At 51.4% G+C, this 18,072-nt stretch overlaps 1 protein-coding gene across 2 annotated transcripts in view; it reads left to right on the forward strand.

The window, feature by feature from the left end:
* Positions 1-12,759, forward strand: part of RPRD1B (regulation of nuclear pre-mRNA domain containing 1B) — a 76,206-nt gene extending 63,447 nt beyond the window's left edge. For both annotated transcript variants that reach the window (XM_015422817.1, XM_015422823.1), the window contains exon 7: positions 10,732-12,759. In XM_015422817.1, the coding sequence (XP_015278303.1) occupies positions 10,732-10,881 (150 nt within the window). In that variant the 3' untranslated portion in view covers positions 10,882-12,759. The remainder of the gene's footprint in view (positions 1-10,731) is intronic.
* Positions 12,760-18,072: the final 5,313 nt, after the last annotated feature.

The raw sequence follows: 18,072 nt of genomic DNA on the forward strand, positions 1-18,072 counted from the left end.
ACAGCAGCTGCAGAGAAGGGCTGCCTCCCTCATTCCGGATTCTGACAGCCATTCAAAGCAACCCTGGTGCATTAGCAAAAAAGGCATGGCCCCTTGATTTAAAGCATCAGCGCTCAATTCAAAACAGCGCTCACTCGAAACTATTGCACCACATAACAGCAACCCATAAACACAGGCATTTTTCTTGGAACTTACTTGTTCCAAGACATTATAAACTCATCTGCGTAGGAGCAGCTCCCATTCTCGTAAGTTAGCTCAGAGTGACCAGGTCAAGGTTCTGATTTTTTCCCTCCAATATGACACAGTGCTGTTGGGTTGGGGTTTGTTTTTGTAACTGTTAATTCATTACAAGTCCCAGACCTGAATCTGTGTAATTGAACTCTCTTTAATGAACTCTGGCAATGGCAAATGCAGTCTCTTCCAGGCCCTAGGAATTTGTAACGGTGATACGATTCTGGAAGTGGCTAGTGTTGGCACAGATCCACTGTCTCTCTTTGAGCATCCCCATAAAGCTACTCCAGAATGCTCCTAGGTCCTGCACTGCGCTCTACACCCCCAGAGGTCCAGCAGGGCCTGGAGACCTTGCTTTGGTGTGCGGAGTCTAATCTGGGAGAACCGGGTTTGATTCCCCGCTCCTCCACTTGCTCCTGCTGATGTGACCTTGGGTCAGTCACAAGCTTTGGCACAGCTGTCCTTGAAAAAGAGCAGTTTCTGTCAGAGCTCTCTCAGCCCCACCCACCTCACAGGGTGTCTGTTGTGGGGAGAGGAAGGGAAAGGAGTTTGTAAGCTGCTCTGAGACTCCAAGTGAAGGGCGGGGTATAAATCCAATCTCTTCTCCTCTTCTTCTTCTCTTCTCTAGTTTGTTTAAGTGTAGCCAGTTTGGTGCCGTGGTGAAGCGCGCAGACTCTAATCTGGGAAATCTGGGGTTTGATTCCCCACTCCTCCACTTTCAGCTGCTGGATGACCTTGGGCAAGCTATAGTTCTGATAACAGCTGTTCTTGAAAAAGAGCAGTTTCTGTCAGAGCTCTCTCAGCCCCACCTACCTCACAGGGTGTCGGTTGTGGGGAGGGGAAGGGAAAGGAGACTGTAAGCCGCTCTGAGACTCCGTGTGAAGGGCGGGGTATAAATCCAATTCTCTTCTCTTCCCTGTATTCCTCTCGAGTGAGCCAGAACCCCCTGTTGAAACAGCCTACTATGTTAATTTACCAGAGAAGGGGGTGAAAAAGAAGTTCCCGTCGCGAGCATGAGGGACGTAGTCTTTGGTCGGGTTTTGGAGGTTCCCACACATCTCGAAGGCATCACCAAGGTGTCACCACTTTGAAATCCCCGTGGACGTCGTCATAAATTGAGCTAAACAGGGCGATAAAGTATGGCACTCAAATGTCGTTCCTGTTAAAGCAGCTTGAGAAATCACATCGGCCTGTCACTACCACGGCATGGCGACCTGGACCACCTCTGTTCAGATGGCTTTTGTCCATTCGGGCAAATCTGCCAGGTCAGGTTTCCTGGGAATTCCAGAGATGCTGTTCCAATCTAGTGTGTTTGACAACGGCTCCTTTTAGTTTTCACTGCTACGCTAGAGAATTAACAAGCAAGGAAAACGCAACGAGATGGAGGGAAGCGGCCTGATACTGAATCAGACTCTCAGTCTGTCGAAGTCAGTCTTGTCGACTCAGATGGACAGAGGCTTCTGTCCTGCCTGGTCCTTTTAGCTGGAGAGGGCAGGGTTTGAGCCTGGGACCTTCTGTGTGCCAAGCAGAGGTTCTTCCACTGAAGAAGAAGAAGAAGAAGAGATTGGATTTGTACCCCGCCCTTCACTTGGAGTCTCAGAGCGGCTTACAAACTCCTTTCCCTTCCCCTCCCCACAACAGACACCCGGTGAGGTGGGTGGGGCTGAGAGAGCTCTATCGAGAGCAGCTCTGAGAGAACTGTGGCTTGCCCAAGGTCATCCAGCAGCTGCAAGTGGAGGAGTGGGGGAATCAAACCCAGTTCTCCCAGATTAGAGTCCGCCCACTTCACCACTACACCAAACTGGCTCTCTTTGAACAGCAGCCCCTCCCATCTTGCCTATAATAAGTTGTACCAAAATTCATGGAGCGTCTTCTCTTCCTCTGCCCTCTCCTTAGCCTGACCTCTAAGGTGAATGCGAGGGGTTTATCATGCAGCAGCCCAACTTTTCTCCTCTTCCCTCCTCCCTGGTATGGCAGGTGGGTGGTGATTCCAGAAACATCAGGATCCGGCTTCTGAGCATGAGTGCCGTTCGTTGGATTTGGCCACAGAATCCTTAGCCTTTCAGGTGTTTGAAAGCCTTTGCACGTGGAACGCAGACCGTTTCTGACACGGCTGTTTTCTGAAGACCACCGATTGCTGAAATCACCTTCTTCAAAGCGGTTTCCTGTCACTTGTCCGTAAAAAAGGATTTCAGAGCCAGGGCTGTTCTACTCTGCCAGGGTAGAATAAATGCCTGCAAAGGGAAGTGTCCAGACGATGTTACAGACAGCGGGAACAGATCGGGGCCCCTGGGATGGGGCTCAGAGCAAGTGAACCTGTTTAAGAAGGCAGCTCCGTGCCCACCTCCCTGCCTTACTCTTGGGTTGTTTTCAGTGTGTGTGTGTGTGGGGGGGGATAACATAAGAACATAAGAGAAGCCAATGTTGGATCAGGTCCAACACTCTGTGTCACACTGTGGCCAAACATACCGGGTGCCATCAAGAGGTCCAGCAATGGGGCCAGGACACCAGAAGCCCTCCCACTGTTGCCCCCCCTCCCAAAGCACCAAGAATACAGAGCATCACTGGCCCCAAACTGAGAGTTCCTATCTACACCTTGTGGCTAATAGCCACTGATGGACCTCTGCTCCATATGTTTATCCAGTTCCCTCTTGAAGCCGTCCATGCTTGTAGCCACCACCACCTCCTGTGGCAGTGAATTCCTTGTGTTAATCATGTGTTCAAAAACTGGCTAGTTTTTATGGATCAAAAACTGGCTAGTTCATAGAAAACAGAGAGTGAGTGTAGGTGGGCAATTTTCTCAGTGGAGGGTGGTAAGCAGTGGGGTACCGCAGGGATCAGTACTTGGTCCACTGCTTTTTAACTTGTTCATTAATGATTTGGAGATGGGAGTAAGCAGTGAAGTGGCTAAATTTGCGGATGATACAAAGTTGTTCAGGGTGGTGAAAACCAGTGAGGATTGTGAGGCACTCCAAGGGGATCTGTCAAGGATGGGCGAGTGGGCGTCAACATGGCAAATGGGGTTCAATGTGGCCAAGTGCAAGGTGATGCACATTGGAGCCAAAAATCCTAAATATAAATACACATTGATGGGGTCTGAACTGGCAGAGACTGAGCAAGAGAGAGATCTTGGAGTTGTAGTGGATAACTCACTGAAAATGTCGAGACAGTGTGTGACTGCAATAAAGAAGGCCAATGCTATGCTGGGGATTATTAGGAAGGGTATTGAAAACAGATCAGCCAATATAATAATGCCCCTATATAAATCAATGGTGAGACCTCATTTGGAATACTGTGTGCAGTTCTGGGCACCACACCTTAAAAAGGATATTATAGCTTTGGGAAAAGTGCAGAAAAGGGCAACTCGAATGATAAAAGGGTTGGAACACTTTCCCTATGAGGAAAGGTTAAAGCGCTTAGGGCTCTTTAGCTTGGAGAAAAGACGACTGAGGGGTGACATGATCGAGGTTTATAAGATTATGCATGGGAAAGAGCAGGTAGAGAAAGAGGTACTTTTCTCCCTTTCTCACAATCCAAGAACTCGTGGGCACTCCATGAAACTGCAGAGCGGTCGGGTTAGAACGGATAAAAGGAAGTACTTCTTCACCCGAAGAGTGATTAACACATGGAATTCACTGCCACAGGAAGTGGTGGGTGCTACAAGCATGGACGGCTTCAAAAGGGAATTAGATAAGCATATGGAGCAGAGGTCCATCAGTGGCTATTAGCCACAAGGTATAGCTAGGGGCTCTGGGGCAAATGATGCTCTGTCTTCTTGGTGCTTGGGGGGGGGTCAACAGTGGGTGGGCTTCTAATGTCCTGGCCCCACTGCTGGACCTCCTGATGGCACTGGTATTTCTGGCCACTGTGTGACACAGTGTGTTGGACTGGATGGGCCTTTGGCCTGATCCAACATTGGCGTCTCTTATGTTCTTATGTTCTTATGTGTTAATCGTGTTTTGTTTAGCTTCTCCAACCCAGTGCTGATACCAGGAGGCACTTCAGAACGGGGAATCGTCGTGCTTCAAAGAACGAAGTCTCCCTTTCTGAATGTTCCAGGAAGCACCACCCATGTCCCGTGTGCTGAATGGACTGTTCTCCTGACACCCCTCCCCACCTTGGATGGAAAGACACAGTTCCCCCCCCCCTCCAGAGAGGGAGGAAAACAGTCCGCTCTGGCTAGGAATTGGGTCTTCACGGGGCCTCCAGGGGTCCCTTTATCAGCCAGCGGGCAGCCTGGCTTATCTTCCCTGAGACTGGAGAAGGAATCCACCGTCTCTGCCCCCCCTGCATTCTTGGGCAAGGGATAGCAAGATCTGACCATTCCTCCCCCCCCCCCAGCATCTATCATTGCCTGTCCATTTTCCAGCAGCGCCTTTTTGGCAGGCATTGGGCTGGGGCTCAAGAGTGTTGGGGAGAACCTGTTTCTGGTTTTGTTTACAGTATTTTTAATTGTTTTCACAAGTATAAACAAACATACATATTTCATGTTTCAATATGATTCGAGTCTGTCATTTTTCTTTGTCTTTCATCCATGTATAGACCCTCGGCCATCTTTTCAGATAAACTTTGTCATCTTTGCCTTGCATTAATACGTTCACTTCATCCAGTTCTGCTAAATTTAACAGTTTATTAGTCAATTCTTCCTCACTCGGAATTTTGTCCGATTTCCAATATTTAGCCCATATAATTCTAGCAGATGTTACTATCATTATCATTAAATACATATCACATTGTCTAGTATTTTCTGGAATCATGTTCAACAAATAACATTCAGGTTCTAGTTTCAAATTCACATCCGTAATTTCCAAAATTACCTTCTGTACCTTACGCCAATACTTTTGGATTTTTGTACAATTCACAACATATGGTAAAATGTACCAACCGCTTTTTACATTTCCAGCCTTTATTTGTAGAGTCTTTGTAACATTTCACGATTTTTTCTGGTGACCAATGCCATCTATAGAACATCTTCTATATATTCTCTTTATATGTTGTGGCCCTCATGAGTCTGGAAGTCTTCCATATTTTTGACCACGCATCTGTGTCAAAACTGTGGCCAGTACCTTCCACCCAGGAGATCATAGATGGTTTTATTATGTCCTCTAACATATAACCCGCCAACAACAAATCATATGCATTTTGAATTATTTTCTCATTAGTGGTAAGCCAAATCTTATCCAATTTGTTCTTACAGGTTTCACACCGGTAGGGGAGAACTTTTTCTGTCCGTATCCCAAGGCAGGCTAGAAGGAATTGTCCCTTAACGATGAAGCTGCCGGTCCCCCTTCTTCTTTCTAGCAGAGCTGGCCATGGCTTCCCTCTAGGGCATCCACTGCAGTATCCTCCGCGCACCGGTATAGATAGGAACTCACAGGCTGGGGCAAGGGATGCTCTGTCTTCTTGGTGCTTGGGGGGGTCAACAGTGGGAGGGTTTCTAATGTCTGGCCCCACTGCTGGACCTCCCGATGGCACCTGGTGTTTTTGGCCACTCTGTGACACAGAGTGTTGGACTGGATGGGCCTTTGGCCTGATCCAACATTGGCGTCTCATGTTCTACCATGAACACATCCTGCTCGGGTGCCTGGTAGGCATTCATTTCTTCCCTGTACTGTGTGGCCCTAGTTAGAAACGTTAAATACTTCTCTGTAAACCGCTCCGAGCCTTCGGGAAGGAGCGGTATATAAGCTGAATGAAATAAATAAATAAATAATGTCAACCTACCCTCTGTGGTTCTTGTGCCCTTCCAAACCCCTCTGCCCTTCAGAATTCCTTAGTAGAGTGCAGTGTGTGTGAGTGTGTGTGTGTGTGTGTGTGTGTGTGGCTTCCCCTTCCCTGAGCGTGTAAGAGACAGGGAAGCATAATAAGGAAGTCCTTCTCCCAAAGAGTGATGAGCACATGGAATTCACTGCCACAGAGGAGGTGGTGGCGGCTACAAGCATGGACAGCTTCAAGAGGGAATTGGATAAATATATGGAGCAGAGGTCCATCAGTGGCTATTAGCCACAAGATATAGATAGGAACTGTCGGTCTGTGGCAAGTGATGCTCTGTATTCTTGGTGCTGGGGGGGTCAACAGTAGGAGGGCTTCTGGTGTCCTGGCCCCACTGCTGGACCTCCTGAGTGCACCTGGTACTTTTGGCCCCTGTATGACAGAGTGTTGGACTGGATGGGTCATTGGCCTGATCCAACATTGGCTTCTCTTATGTTCTTATAAGTGGGAATTAGATAAACATCTGGAGCAGAGGTCCATCAGTGGCTCTTAGCCACAAGGCATAGAGAGGAACTCTCAGGCTGGGGCAAGTGATGCTCTGTATTCTTGGTGCTTGCGGGGAGGGAGGGGGCAACAGTGGGAGGGCTCCTGGTGTCCTGGCCCCACTTCTAGATCCCTTGATGGGACCTGGTATTTTTGACCACTGTGTGACACAGAGTGTTGGACTGGATGGGTCATTGGCCTGATCCAACACTGGCTTCTCTTATGTTCTTATAAGAGGGAATTGGATAAGCATATGGAGCAGAGGTCCATCAGTGGCTATTAGCCACAAGGCATAGATAGGAGCTCTCGGTCTGGGGCAAGGGATGCCCTGTATTCTTGGTGCTTGGGCGGGGGGCAACAGTGGGACGGCTTCTAGTGTCCTGGCCCCACTGCTGGACCTCCTGAGGGCACCGGGTATTTTTGGCCCCTGTGTGACAGAGTGTTGGACTGGATGGGCCATTGGCCTGATCCAACATTTGGCTTCTCTTATGTTCTTATGTTTAATAATAATAATCGTACAGCAGTCGGCGTAGTATAGCCAGGATTGTTTGTCCGAAGATCCTTTGGCGGCCTGCAACTCTAGCTCCTTCTGTGGCCCAGCTGGCTGCACGTGGAGGAGGCGTGGGGAATCCAACCCAATTCTCCAGATCAGAGTCTGCCACTCTTAACCACAACACCAGACTGGCTCTAGGGAAGCATGATGAAGTTGGCAGACAGATGCTCTTGGGTTTCTTCCCACGCGGCTTGTTTGAATTACTCATTCCCGGCCAGTCCGGTTAGACTGCTAGAGACTCTCCGGAGACGCTGGTTGAGTTCTTTCACATTACCTACTACCTGATCCTTGATTTGGAGATGCTGGGGATTGAACCTGGGACCTTCTGCATGCCAAGCAGAATCTGTGCTACTGAGGCTCCTTCTACACATCACGGACACAAGCAATGCTCCCTCTAAGCTCTGGAGTCTTGTGAGGAAAAAATTCTACTTTGTGAGCTACGGACATTAAAGTTGTCAGCGAGCGATTTGGCTGCTGCATAAATTAGTCTGCTCTCCAGAGTCATCCTTCCTGAGCAAAGACAAAAAATGTGTGAGCCAGAAGCTAAAAAACTGTGAGCCACGCTCACTCTAACTCAGCTTAGAGGGAACACTGGACAGAAGGATTTTTGGTTTTGGTATTTTAGCATTTGAGTGTGCGCCCGTGCCTGGAAGTCATGGCGACCTCTGGCAACTCCTCCCGGGACCCGGAGGATGTTCAGAGAAATAGCTTGATCGCCTGCCTCTGGCATCCCGGCCCTGGCATTCTCTGGAGGTCTCCATCCAAATACCTGCCAGGGTCAGCCCTGCTTAGCTCCCGAGACCTGATGAGATCGAGCTTGCCTGGGCTACCCGGGTCAGGACCCAGACACAAGGATTTTGTATCACACGTCCAATGGGAGTTCTGTGCCTTCCAGACACACACCGGCTTTGCTCTTTTCTGTTTGCAGAAACGTGAAACCAGCACATGGGGAAGAAGAAGAAGAGGAGGAGATTGGATTTATACCCCACCCTTCACTACCCAAAGGAGTCTCAGAGCAGCTGACAAACTCCTTCCCCTCCCCCTCCCCACAACAACAGACCCCCTGGGAGGTCGGTGGGGCTGAGAGAGCTCTGACAGAAACGGCTCTTTTTCAAGGACAGCTCTTGTCAGAACTACGGCTTGCCCAAGGTCATCCAGCCAGGTGCAAGTGGAGGAGTGGGGAATCAAACTCGGTTCTCCCAGATTCGAGTCCGCGCACTTCACCACGACACCAAACTGGCTGGGGAGGGTTGACGAAAGCCGCTTCTCCCTGCATGCTGTGGTTGCAACAGGGATGAGGCACGGGTCCCATCGCGCACGTGACACACAGTCCTCACGTCCTTCCCCAACAAACCTGAGGACTTCGGAATGTGTAGCTGATGCAAGACAGAACACTGTGTGTGTGTGTGCTTTTAAAACAGATGGGCTTTGGTGTATGCGGAGGCCGGCCCAGTTAATTTTCTCTGTTGCTCTCTGCTTGCCCCAGAGACAAGCTGGGTAGTGACTGAAATCTGGGGGCATTTCTTTTTGCTGACACGCACACATAATCGATTGGGAGGCAAGCCCGGATTTCCCTCGGCATAAGGAGGCGCGCAAGGCCCTCTGGAAGCCAGAGATGGGCTGAGCCAGACTTGTAGACTGAGATCTGTGCGCTCCCCTCCCCACCTGCCATGTGCCCTCTTTCTCCTCCACTCCACCCCACATGCCCTGAAGGAGTGCCCCCTTCCGTCCTGTTCTCCCCACTCAGTGATCAGGTTGGAGGCCCAGTTGTTTCCTGTCTCATCTGTAGACGTTTCAAGGCACTCCTTTCTCCCTCTCAGCCCAGCATCCCTGTTCGTTTCCACGCCTTCCTCTGTCCTGTGCTGTTTGTGCAGAGTATGTGCAGAGTATCCACCACAACTGCTGTTGACTCTGTGCCAGTTGGGCGTAGTGGTTAAGTGCAGGGACTCTAATCGGGGAGAATCGGGTTTGATTCCCCACTCCTCCACTCGCAGCCGCTGGGTGACCTTGGGCACGCCATCGTTCTGTCAAGAGGTGTTCTCTCAAGAGCAGCCCTCGAGAGAGCGCTCTCAGCCCCGCCTACCTCACAGGGGGTCTGTTGCAGGGAGGGGCAGGGAAAGGAGGTTGTAAGCCGCTCCGAGACTCCTTCGGGTAGTGAAGGGTGGGGTATAAAAGCCAACTCTTCCTCTACATGTAAAAAATAGGCTTTTCCCAGGTTTCTAAACCAGCAGATGGACATTCAGGACAGTTTTTGCTTTACATCTCAACCTTCCTGCATGACACAAAGGGAGGGGGTTTGGCTCATTGGCAGAGGCCTTGGCTTTGGATTCCGAAGGTCCCAGGTTCAACCCCCAGCATCCCCAGCTAAAAGGAGCAGGTAGTTGGTGACATGAAGGAGCTTTTGCCGGGCAGAGTAGACTGTACTGACCTGGGCAAACCCAGGATCTGACTTAGTATCAAGCAGCTTCAGCCCTGTGTCTGTACATTTGGCTTGCCAACCTCCAGGACGGGCCTGGAGATCTCCCAGAATTACAACTGTTCTCCAGCTGAAAGAGATCAGTTTCCCTGGAGAAAAATGGCTTTGAGGCGGGGGGTGGGGGCAGGTAGGCTGTATGGCATTGCGTCCCTGCTGAGACCACTTGCTCGAAAGCCAGTCGAATCCAACTCTAGGGATGCGGTGCTCATCTCCCTTTCCAAGCCAAAGAGCCAGCGCTGTCCGAAGACTTTTCCGTGGTCATGCGGCCGGCGTGACTAGACGCCGAGGAGCACGGAACGCTGTTACCTTCCCAACGAAACAGTGCCTATTTACCTACTTGCAATTCAAACTGCTAGGTTGGCAGGAGCTGGGGCCAGAGATGGGAGCTCACTCCATCACGCGGCACTCGGGTCTCGAACTGCCGAGCTACCGACCCCCCTGTGCCCCAACCCCAAATCTCCAGGAATTTTCCAGCCCAGAGTTGGCAGCCCTAATGTCCATGCTCTAAGTTGGTCTCCTTCCAAGCAGATTCCCCCCCCCGCTACCTCCTAACTCCAAAATTAAGGCCACCACCCTATGTACACTTCCTTAGCAGCAAGAAGCTTTACTAAACAAAGTAGGATTTGCGGCCGAGTAAACATGGGCTTGGTCTCTTGTCTCCCACAGGGCAGGGGTAGTCAGGAAGATCCTAAGCAGGAGACCTGGATCTCTGTGGGATGCCACCTGGTGGTCAGGAAGGAGAACTGACCCTCCCTGGGTGGGTTCAGAGGGGCAGCGAATCCCACCATTATGCCAGCTCAAATTTGATCCCGATCTTTTCGCACGACCGGACATCCCCCGGGGGAATTGCCTTACTGTGTGCTGCTTCCGTTGTGGATTGTCTAGATGGTGTCCACTAAATGAGACGGGCGCGCAGTGGCTTTTTAAAAAACAAAAAAGTTTGAGCATGCGCATAGGCATGATATTGCGTCCTTGGTTATTCGCGCATGCGCAGAATCAATGATTTTTTTAAAAATGGCGCCCGTTCTCACAAGGCTGCACAGCTTAGAGGGAGCCTTGGTTGGCGGTGGGATTCACGCTTGGTGGGCGATTTGAGGGGCCAGGGGTCTGTCGGTCGTGTTCCTGGTCCCCCGCCTCTCTGTGCTGCCAGAGACGCGGGGCGAGGGGGAAAGAAGCCATCTCTAACTCTACCCTCTGCTGTGTTTGGTTCCCGCAGGAGTACAAGCAGAAGCTGGCTCGGGTCACGCAGGTCCGCAAGGAGCTCAAGTCCCACATCCAGAGCCTGCCCGACCTTTCGCTCTTGCCCAACGTGACAGGAGGGTTGGCACCACTGCCGTCCGCCGGGGACCTGTTCTCGACTGACTAAGGCCCCTCGCGGGGGGTCCGCGTTCCCACCCCTTCCCACCCCTCCTTCCAGCAGAACTACTCGGGACGACTGGAGATCCTCCTCCTTCCCCGCTCTCCGGCACAGGAAGGAACAGACAGAGGCCCTCCTCCGACCCTCTCCGCGGCGCGTGCCGCCCCTCATGTTGACGGGGCGGGGGCGGCTACCGGTTCTTCGGAAGAAGGCCACCTCTCTCGCATTTGGCACACAAAAAGGATCACATTCACACGGGGCTCCCCTTAGTACATCCAGTTTCTACGGCAGACCCTGTGAATCATGTGTGTGTGTCTCTCGCGCGCGCTCTCTCTCTCTGCTTCTACTTTTTTCAGCAAAAAGAATGTTAATTTCTGCTTTGCCCCCCACCCCGGTATAAAAAAGAACCGGGTGGTTTTCTAAATCGGTTTTGTGTTGTGTCAGCCTTGATTTCGGGTGGGGGGGGGGCTCACCAGTTGTATCCCTTTTAGGGAAGGGGCGGGACTTCCGCTTCACGGATGACCCCGGCTGGGTGTGGCTTGTGTCCCTTTGCGGCGTGCAGGGCCACAAGCAACCAAAACACGTCCCCGTGACCGTGAGGCGAGTGCGCGTTCCCCCTTGCCATGCTGCACATGGGCCCGCGCTCCTCCATGGGCGGTCTCGCTCAGGTTCCCCTTTTGTCTGGGTTTGGGCCCCAGTCGTCTCCCCTCACCCTCTCAATCTGCCGCGGCCGTGCGTCCGAGCGCGGAAGCAGCCCCGGCTCTGAAATAGCCTAAATTTAATCTGTAGACTTTAGCAGGAGGCCAGTTGTTTGTTGCCACGATCCTCAAGAGAGTCGTGGGTCCAGCCCCACTGGAATGCGCAAGAGGGTGCGGAGGAGTTTTCCAGCCGGTTAATGCCCGTGGTTGATTGGCGTCGATCCGTCTGGGTTCACAGCGGCTGTTTCTCTCCCTTGACCAACCCGTAGCAATATCCGTGCACCTGTCATTTGTATGTTATGTTCACGGAGGCTGGTCGTGCTCTATCTGGGGATTTCCCCTCCTGAAGTAAGGGACAAGTTGCCATCGGGCTGCCCACTGCCAGAGACGTCCCAGCACCCTCTGGCTTGAGAGGAGGGAGTTGACCTTCCCCAGGCACGGATGGGATCCGATGGGCTTTTCCTTCGTCGTGCCCACAAGCGCCCGGCCGTCTGTGTCAAGTTTTGCCAAATGCCGCTGGGACAAATGTGTTCCTTCCCCAAGGCACAGTGCATCCAGTCTTTTGAGTTTTAAACTGAAAATTTCCTTCCCTGTTGAGGCCACAAGACGCATGTCTCCTCTGAAGAAAGTCCGCCCAGGTTGGTTTCAGAGACACGGCACCACTGTGTTGTCCAGGGGCTTTCGTGAAGCCACCTTTCTATCCGGGGGGCTCTGAAAATGAGCCTCCAGTCTGCGGTGGTCTCCCCATGAAAAGCGGCTTTTTGTGACTCTGTCTCATTTCTAGACGAACAGGAAGTTTAGGGTAAACACACGGGTCCGGGCATCCCAAGTGGGATTGTTTGAGTGACTTTTGCTGTGAGTACAATATTCGGAGTTTGAAGAAATAGCAATGGCTTCTGGGTTTCTCCCCCCCCCCCTCCCCTGCAAAATGTTTTTATGCTTTATTTTAACATAACTGAAACCTTGCAAATTTAATTTGATTCACCTGGTCAGGGAGGGTGTGTCGGGCACTCGGGGGGGGGGGGTTGTCTCAAGATCAAAGCGTTTTCGTAAAATCTATATGTGAATTGATTTAGAGACAAACTTAGCGGTATAGGCTGCCATTTAAGCAGCAGTATATTCTGAAATGTCTGATAAATATATTTTTGAATAAAGAGGGTGTCGTTCAGCGGGTGTGCGGCCCTTTTATTGAAGAGCAGCGAGGGCCTCCGTCGTCGTCTTTGAAAGCCGATTCCGCTGTGAGAGCGGAGCCGAAAATAACGGAGCAGCAGCCGTCACGCCTGATCTTTAGCCGCAGGTCTTCTGCCGTTCAAAGCGCTGACCCAGTTCAAGAATACCTTGATCCAGCCCTGTCCTGGGTAGCCCAGGCAAGTCATAAGAACATAAGAGATGCCAATGTTGGATCAGGCCAAAGGCCCATCCAGTCCAACACTCTGTGTGACACAGTGGCCAGAAATACCAGGTGCCCTCAGGAGGTCCAGCAGTGGGGCCAGGACATTAAAAGCCCTCCCACTGTTGACCCCCCCTAAGACACAGCATCACTTGCCCCAGAGTCCCTATCTATCCCTTGTGGCTAATAGCCACTGATGGACCTCTGCTGCAGATGCTTATCTAATTCCCTTTTGAAGCCGTCCATGCTTGTAGCCGCCACCACTTCCTGTGGCAGTGAATTCCAAGTGTTAATCACTCTTTGGGTGAAGAAGGACTTCCTCTTATCCATTCTAACCCGACCGCTCAGCAATTTCATGGAGTGCCCACAAGGAGTTCTTGTATTGTGAGAAAGGGAGAAAAGTACCTCTTTCTCTACCTGCTCTATCCCATGTATAATCTTATAAACCTCAATCATGTCACCCCTCAGCCGTCGTTTGTCCAAGCTAGAGAGCCCTAAGCAACCTTTCCTCATAGGGAAAGTGTTCCCTATGATCAGATCTCGGAAGCTAAGCAGGGTCGGCTCTGGTTAGTATTTGGATGGGAGACCTCCTTGGAATACCAGAGGTGGGGGCGGGCTTTCTTCAGCCACATCTCTGAATTTCCTCCAGGCCTCCAGAAGGGGTCAGTCACCAGAGGGCGCCATGACTTTCAGGTGTGCGCACGCACACACACATGCACATATAAAAAATACCAAAAAATAACCCCTTTGATCCTGGCTAGTCCCAGGCTCCCTCTAAGCTGTGGAGTCTTGTGAGCAGAAATGCTACACTGTGAGCTACTGGCATCTAGTCCAACCCCCTGCCCAATGCAGGAAATTCACAAATACCTCCCCCAAACACACACACCATTGACCCCTGTTCCATGCCGAGAAGAGGGCAAACAACTTCCAGGATCTCCAGCCAAACTGGCCTGGAGAAAAATTGCTTCCTGACCCCAAAGTGGCGATCGGCATTTCCCCAGGCGTGCCAGAAAGGGCCACGAGAACTAAGCCCTGAGGCAACCCTTCCTGCCCTCCCTCTCGTGACCTGCCCAAGTTCACAGAATCAGCATTGTTGTCAGATGGCCATCTGGCCTCTCTCAGAAAACCTCCCAAGAAGGAGAGCCCACCACCTCCCGAGGAAGCCTGTCCCACTGAGGAACGCTCTTAACTGTCAGGAAGTTCTTCCTCATGTTTAGCCGAAAACTCTTCTGATTTAATTTCAACCTGTTGGTTCTGGTCCAACCTTCTGGGACAACAAAACATCTCCACACCATCCTCTAGATGACAGCCCTTCAAGTACTGGAAGTCGAAGATGGTGATCCTATCCACTCTCTGTCGTCTCCTCTCCAGGCTACACATACCCAGCTCCTTCAGCCTCTCCTCCTAGGACTTGGTCTCCAGACCCTTCACCATCTTCATTGCCCTCCTCTGGACACGTTCCAGCTTGTAAATATCCTTTTGTGACAAAGGCTTCCGTGGGCCGATAACCCACTTGATCAGATGCCTGCGACATTTAGTTGGCTGGGATATTTGCCACTGCAGGGAGGGAGCGAGGATGCAAAGAACACCGAGGAGGGCCCAGCTTCCCCGAGGAAGACCACAGGTGAAAAAAGACGACCACAGGTGAAAACAAGGCCCAGTCCGAAGATTTGGAGATGGGAGTAAGCAGTGAAGTGGCTAAATTTGCGGATGATACAAAGTTGTTCAGGGTGGTGAAAACCAGTGAGGATTGTGAGGCACTCCAAGGGGATCTGTCAAGGATGGGCGAGTGGGCGTCAACATGGCAAATGGGGTTCAATGTGGCCAAGTGCAAGGTGATGCACATTGGAGCCAAAAATCCTAAATATAAATACACATTGATGGGGTCTGAACTGGCAGAGACTGAGCAAGAGAGAGATCTTGGAGTTGTAGTGGATAACTCACTGAAAATGTCGAGACAGTGTGTGACTGCAATAAAGAAGGCCAATGCTATGCTGGGGATTATTAGGAAGGGTATTGAAAACAGATCAGCCAATATAATAATGCCCCTATATAAATCAATGGTGAGACCTCATTTGGAATACTGTGTGCAGTTCTGGGCACCACACCTTAAAAAGGATATTATAGCTTTGGAAAAAGTGCAGAAAAGGGCAACTCGAATGATAAAAGGGTTGGAACACTTTCCCTATGAGGAAAGGTTAAAGCGCTTAGGGCTCTTTAGCTTGGAGAAAAGACGACTGAGGGGTGACATGATCGAGGTTTATAAGATTATGCATGGGAAAGAGCAGGTAGAGAAAGAGGTACTTTTCTCCCTTTCTCACAATACAAGACCTCGTGGGCACTCCATGAAACTGCAGAGCGGTCGGGTTAGAACGGATAAAAGGAAGTATTTCTTCACCCAAAGAGTGATTAACACATGGAATTCACTGCCACAGGAAGTGGGGGGTGCTACAAGCATGGACGGCTTCAAAAGGGAATTAGATAAGCATATGGAGCAGAGGTCCATCAGTGGCTATTAGCCACAAGGTATAGCTAGGGGCTCTGGGGCAAGTGATGCTCTGTCTTCTTGGTGCTTGGGGGGGGGGTCAACAGTGGGAGGGCTTCTAATGTCCTGGCCCCACTGCTGGACCTCCTGATGGCACTGGTATTTCTGGCCACTGTGTGACACAGAGTGTTGGACTGGATGGGCCTTTGGCCTGATCCAACATTGGCGTCTCTTATGTTCTTATGTTCTTATGAAGAGATCGAGACCCAGCGGGAGTGGGCTACATCCTCCACTGTCCATCACTTAGCAGAGGTTCGCCCCGCGGTGCCAAGTCAATGGCTGCGTAAGGTCCCGATTGGCTCTCGCTTCCACTGGTGCTCTGCGGGTAGATTATGACACTCATTGGCCTGGGATACTGGCCCTCTTGGAGTCTTTGTAATCCCCCCCGCCTCCTGCCACCCATCCTTTTTGACATTTTTTCCCCCACCCTCGGTATAAGTCTCTCTAGGGGGCTGTGGTGGCTCAGTGGTTAAGACGCTGAACTGCAGACTGGAAGGTCGGTAGTTGGGCAGTTTGAGACCCGAGTGCCGCGTGACGGAGTGAGCTCGAGTCTCTAGTCCCAGCTCCGGCCAACCTAGTAGTTTGAAAGCAAGAAATTGCAAGTAGATAAATAGGGACCGCTTCGGTGGGAAGGTAAACAGCATTCCGTGCGCCTCGGCATCTAGTCACGCCGGCCACATGACTACGGGGACGTCCTCGGACAGTGCTGGCTCTTCAGCTTGTTAACGGAGGTGAGTAGCGCCCCCTAGAGTCGGATTCGACTGGCTTTCGAGCAAGGGAAACCTTTACTTTTATAAGTCTCTGCTAAGTGAACGGAACACTGTGCCCCTGATCAAGTGGGCTTTGGCTAGTGAAACCTGGCCCAGGGATGGCTTCAGGTAGCATTTCATCTCCGCCACCTGGGCTTTACAGGGAGGCGGCGGCGGGGCAGGGGATGTGTGCTTCTGTTTCAGCCTTGCTCCTGGCGATAACTAGATGGCCTTTGGGCACCTGACACCTGTGATTCTGATTGCTAGAACATCAGAAATGTAATATTTGTGAAGACGTGCCCTCATGAGACTGACTTATGTTTGAGAGCCAGCTTGGGGTAGTAGTTAAGAGTGGCGGATTCTAATCTGGAGAACCCAGTTTGATTTTCCACTACTCCTCCACGTGCAGCCAGCTGGGTGACTTTGGGTCACTCCCAGTTCTCTCAGAGCTGTTGTCTCAAGAGCAGTTTGTTGAGTTCTCCCATCTCCACCTCCCTCACAGGCAATGCTCCCTCTAAGCTGCGGAGACTTGTGAGCAAAAATTCTACTTTGTGAGCTACTGGTATTAAAGTTGGGAGCGAGCGATTTGGCTGCTGCATCAATTAGTTTGCTCTGAGCAAAGACAAAAATCTGGGAGCCAGGGGCTAAAAAACTGTCAGCTAGCTCACACTCACTCAGCGTAGAGGGAACACTGCTCACAGGGTGGAGTCTGTTGTGGGGAGAAGACAGGAAGGAGATTGTAAGCTGCTCCAAGAATCCTTTGGGTAGTGAAGGGTGGGGTATAAAACCAACTCTTTTTTTCTAATAAAAAAAAAAATCTTAGAGAATTCCTATGCGAAGACTTGATTTGGGGTGGGAGAAGGCCCAACTGCATGCAATGTAGAGTGGCTGGCACTTTGCACATGCTCAGACACTCTCCACCATCCACAGCCCCCAGGGGTGGTGCCCTGTTGTCCAACACAGCCCTGCCAAACGCACTGCATGGAGTTCCTACCAGTTGCATCGGGCCTGACTGCAGAGAGGGAGGTGCCAGGGCCCAGCCAGCCCCATAGCTAGGGAATTCTTTGGGAGGGGGCCTCGGGAGGCTGGCCAGCTAATTAAATGAAAGTACAGTGCAGGTGGTAAGTTGGAGCACTTTGGGGGCAGCCCAGGATTGAGGGGGCCCAGAAGAAACACCAGGGGGGCAGGCCCCGCGGGCCCCATGTTAGCTACGGCCCAGGCCCAGGCGTGAGGGCAGGATTCCTCTGCCTTCCTGGAAGCGGTGGCAACTGCAGGAGGACTTCTTGAGGCTGTGCTTTGTCCAGGTGCAGGCCTGGCCAACAGTCCCCCTGCATGGGCAGGCAAGCAGTCTCCCCGTCGCGGCAGCCCGGTGTGGTCACACAAAGCAGTGACCGCAATGTCCTTTCCTGCACCGCTCCGAATGCTCCTAGGGGGGCAGTGTCGAGCAAACTATTCACAGTGGGATTGAACCCGTCCTGCGGGACTCGGGAGACTGGGGAAGTGCCCCCAAAGTCCAAGGCGGCCACATCGATTTCACAAGGGGGAAACCTCTCAAAAATGGAGGCAGTTGGCCAGAACGAAATTTGGGGGGACATAATGAAGGTCAAGTCCCGTTCAGGATGGTTGGAAGTTATTGGCATCTGCCATAGGGGAAGGTCAGCAAATGTCCTCCCTAGATTAGGAAAGGTACTGTCCAATCTAAGAGGAGGCCAGCGTGGTTAATGAGTAAAGTCAAGGAAGCCAACCAAAGGCCAGAAGGGCTTCGTTTAAGAAGTGGAAGGCCTCCCCGAAAGAGTCGAGCACAGAGGGATCCAGGCT

Source organism: Gekko japonicus, unplaced genomic scaffold (assembly GCF_001447785.1).
Source record: "Gekko japonicus isolate JY-2015 unplaced genomic scaffold, Gekko_japonicus_V1.1 scaffold1179, whole genome shotgun sequence".
Classification (NCBI taxonomy): Eukaryota; Metazoa; Chordata; class Lepidosauria; order Squamata; family Gekkonidae; genus Gekko; species Gekko japonicus.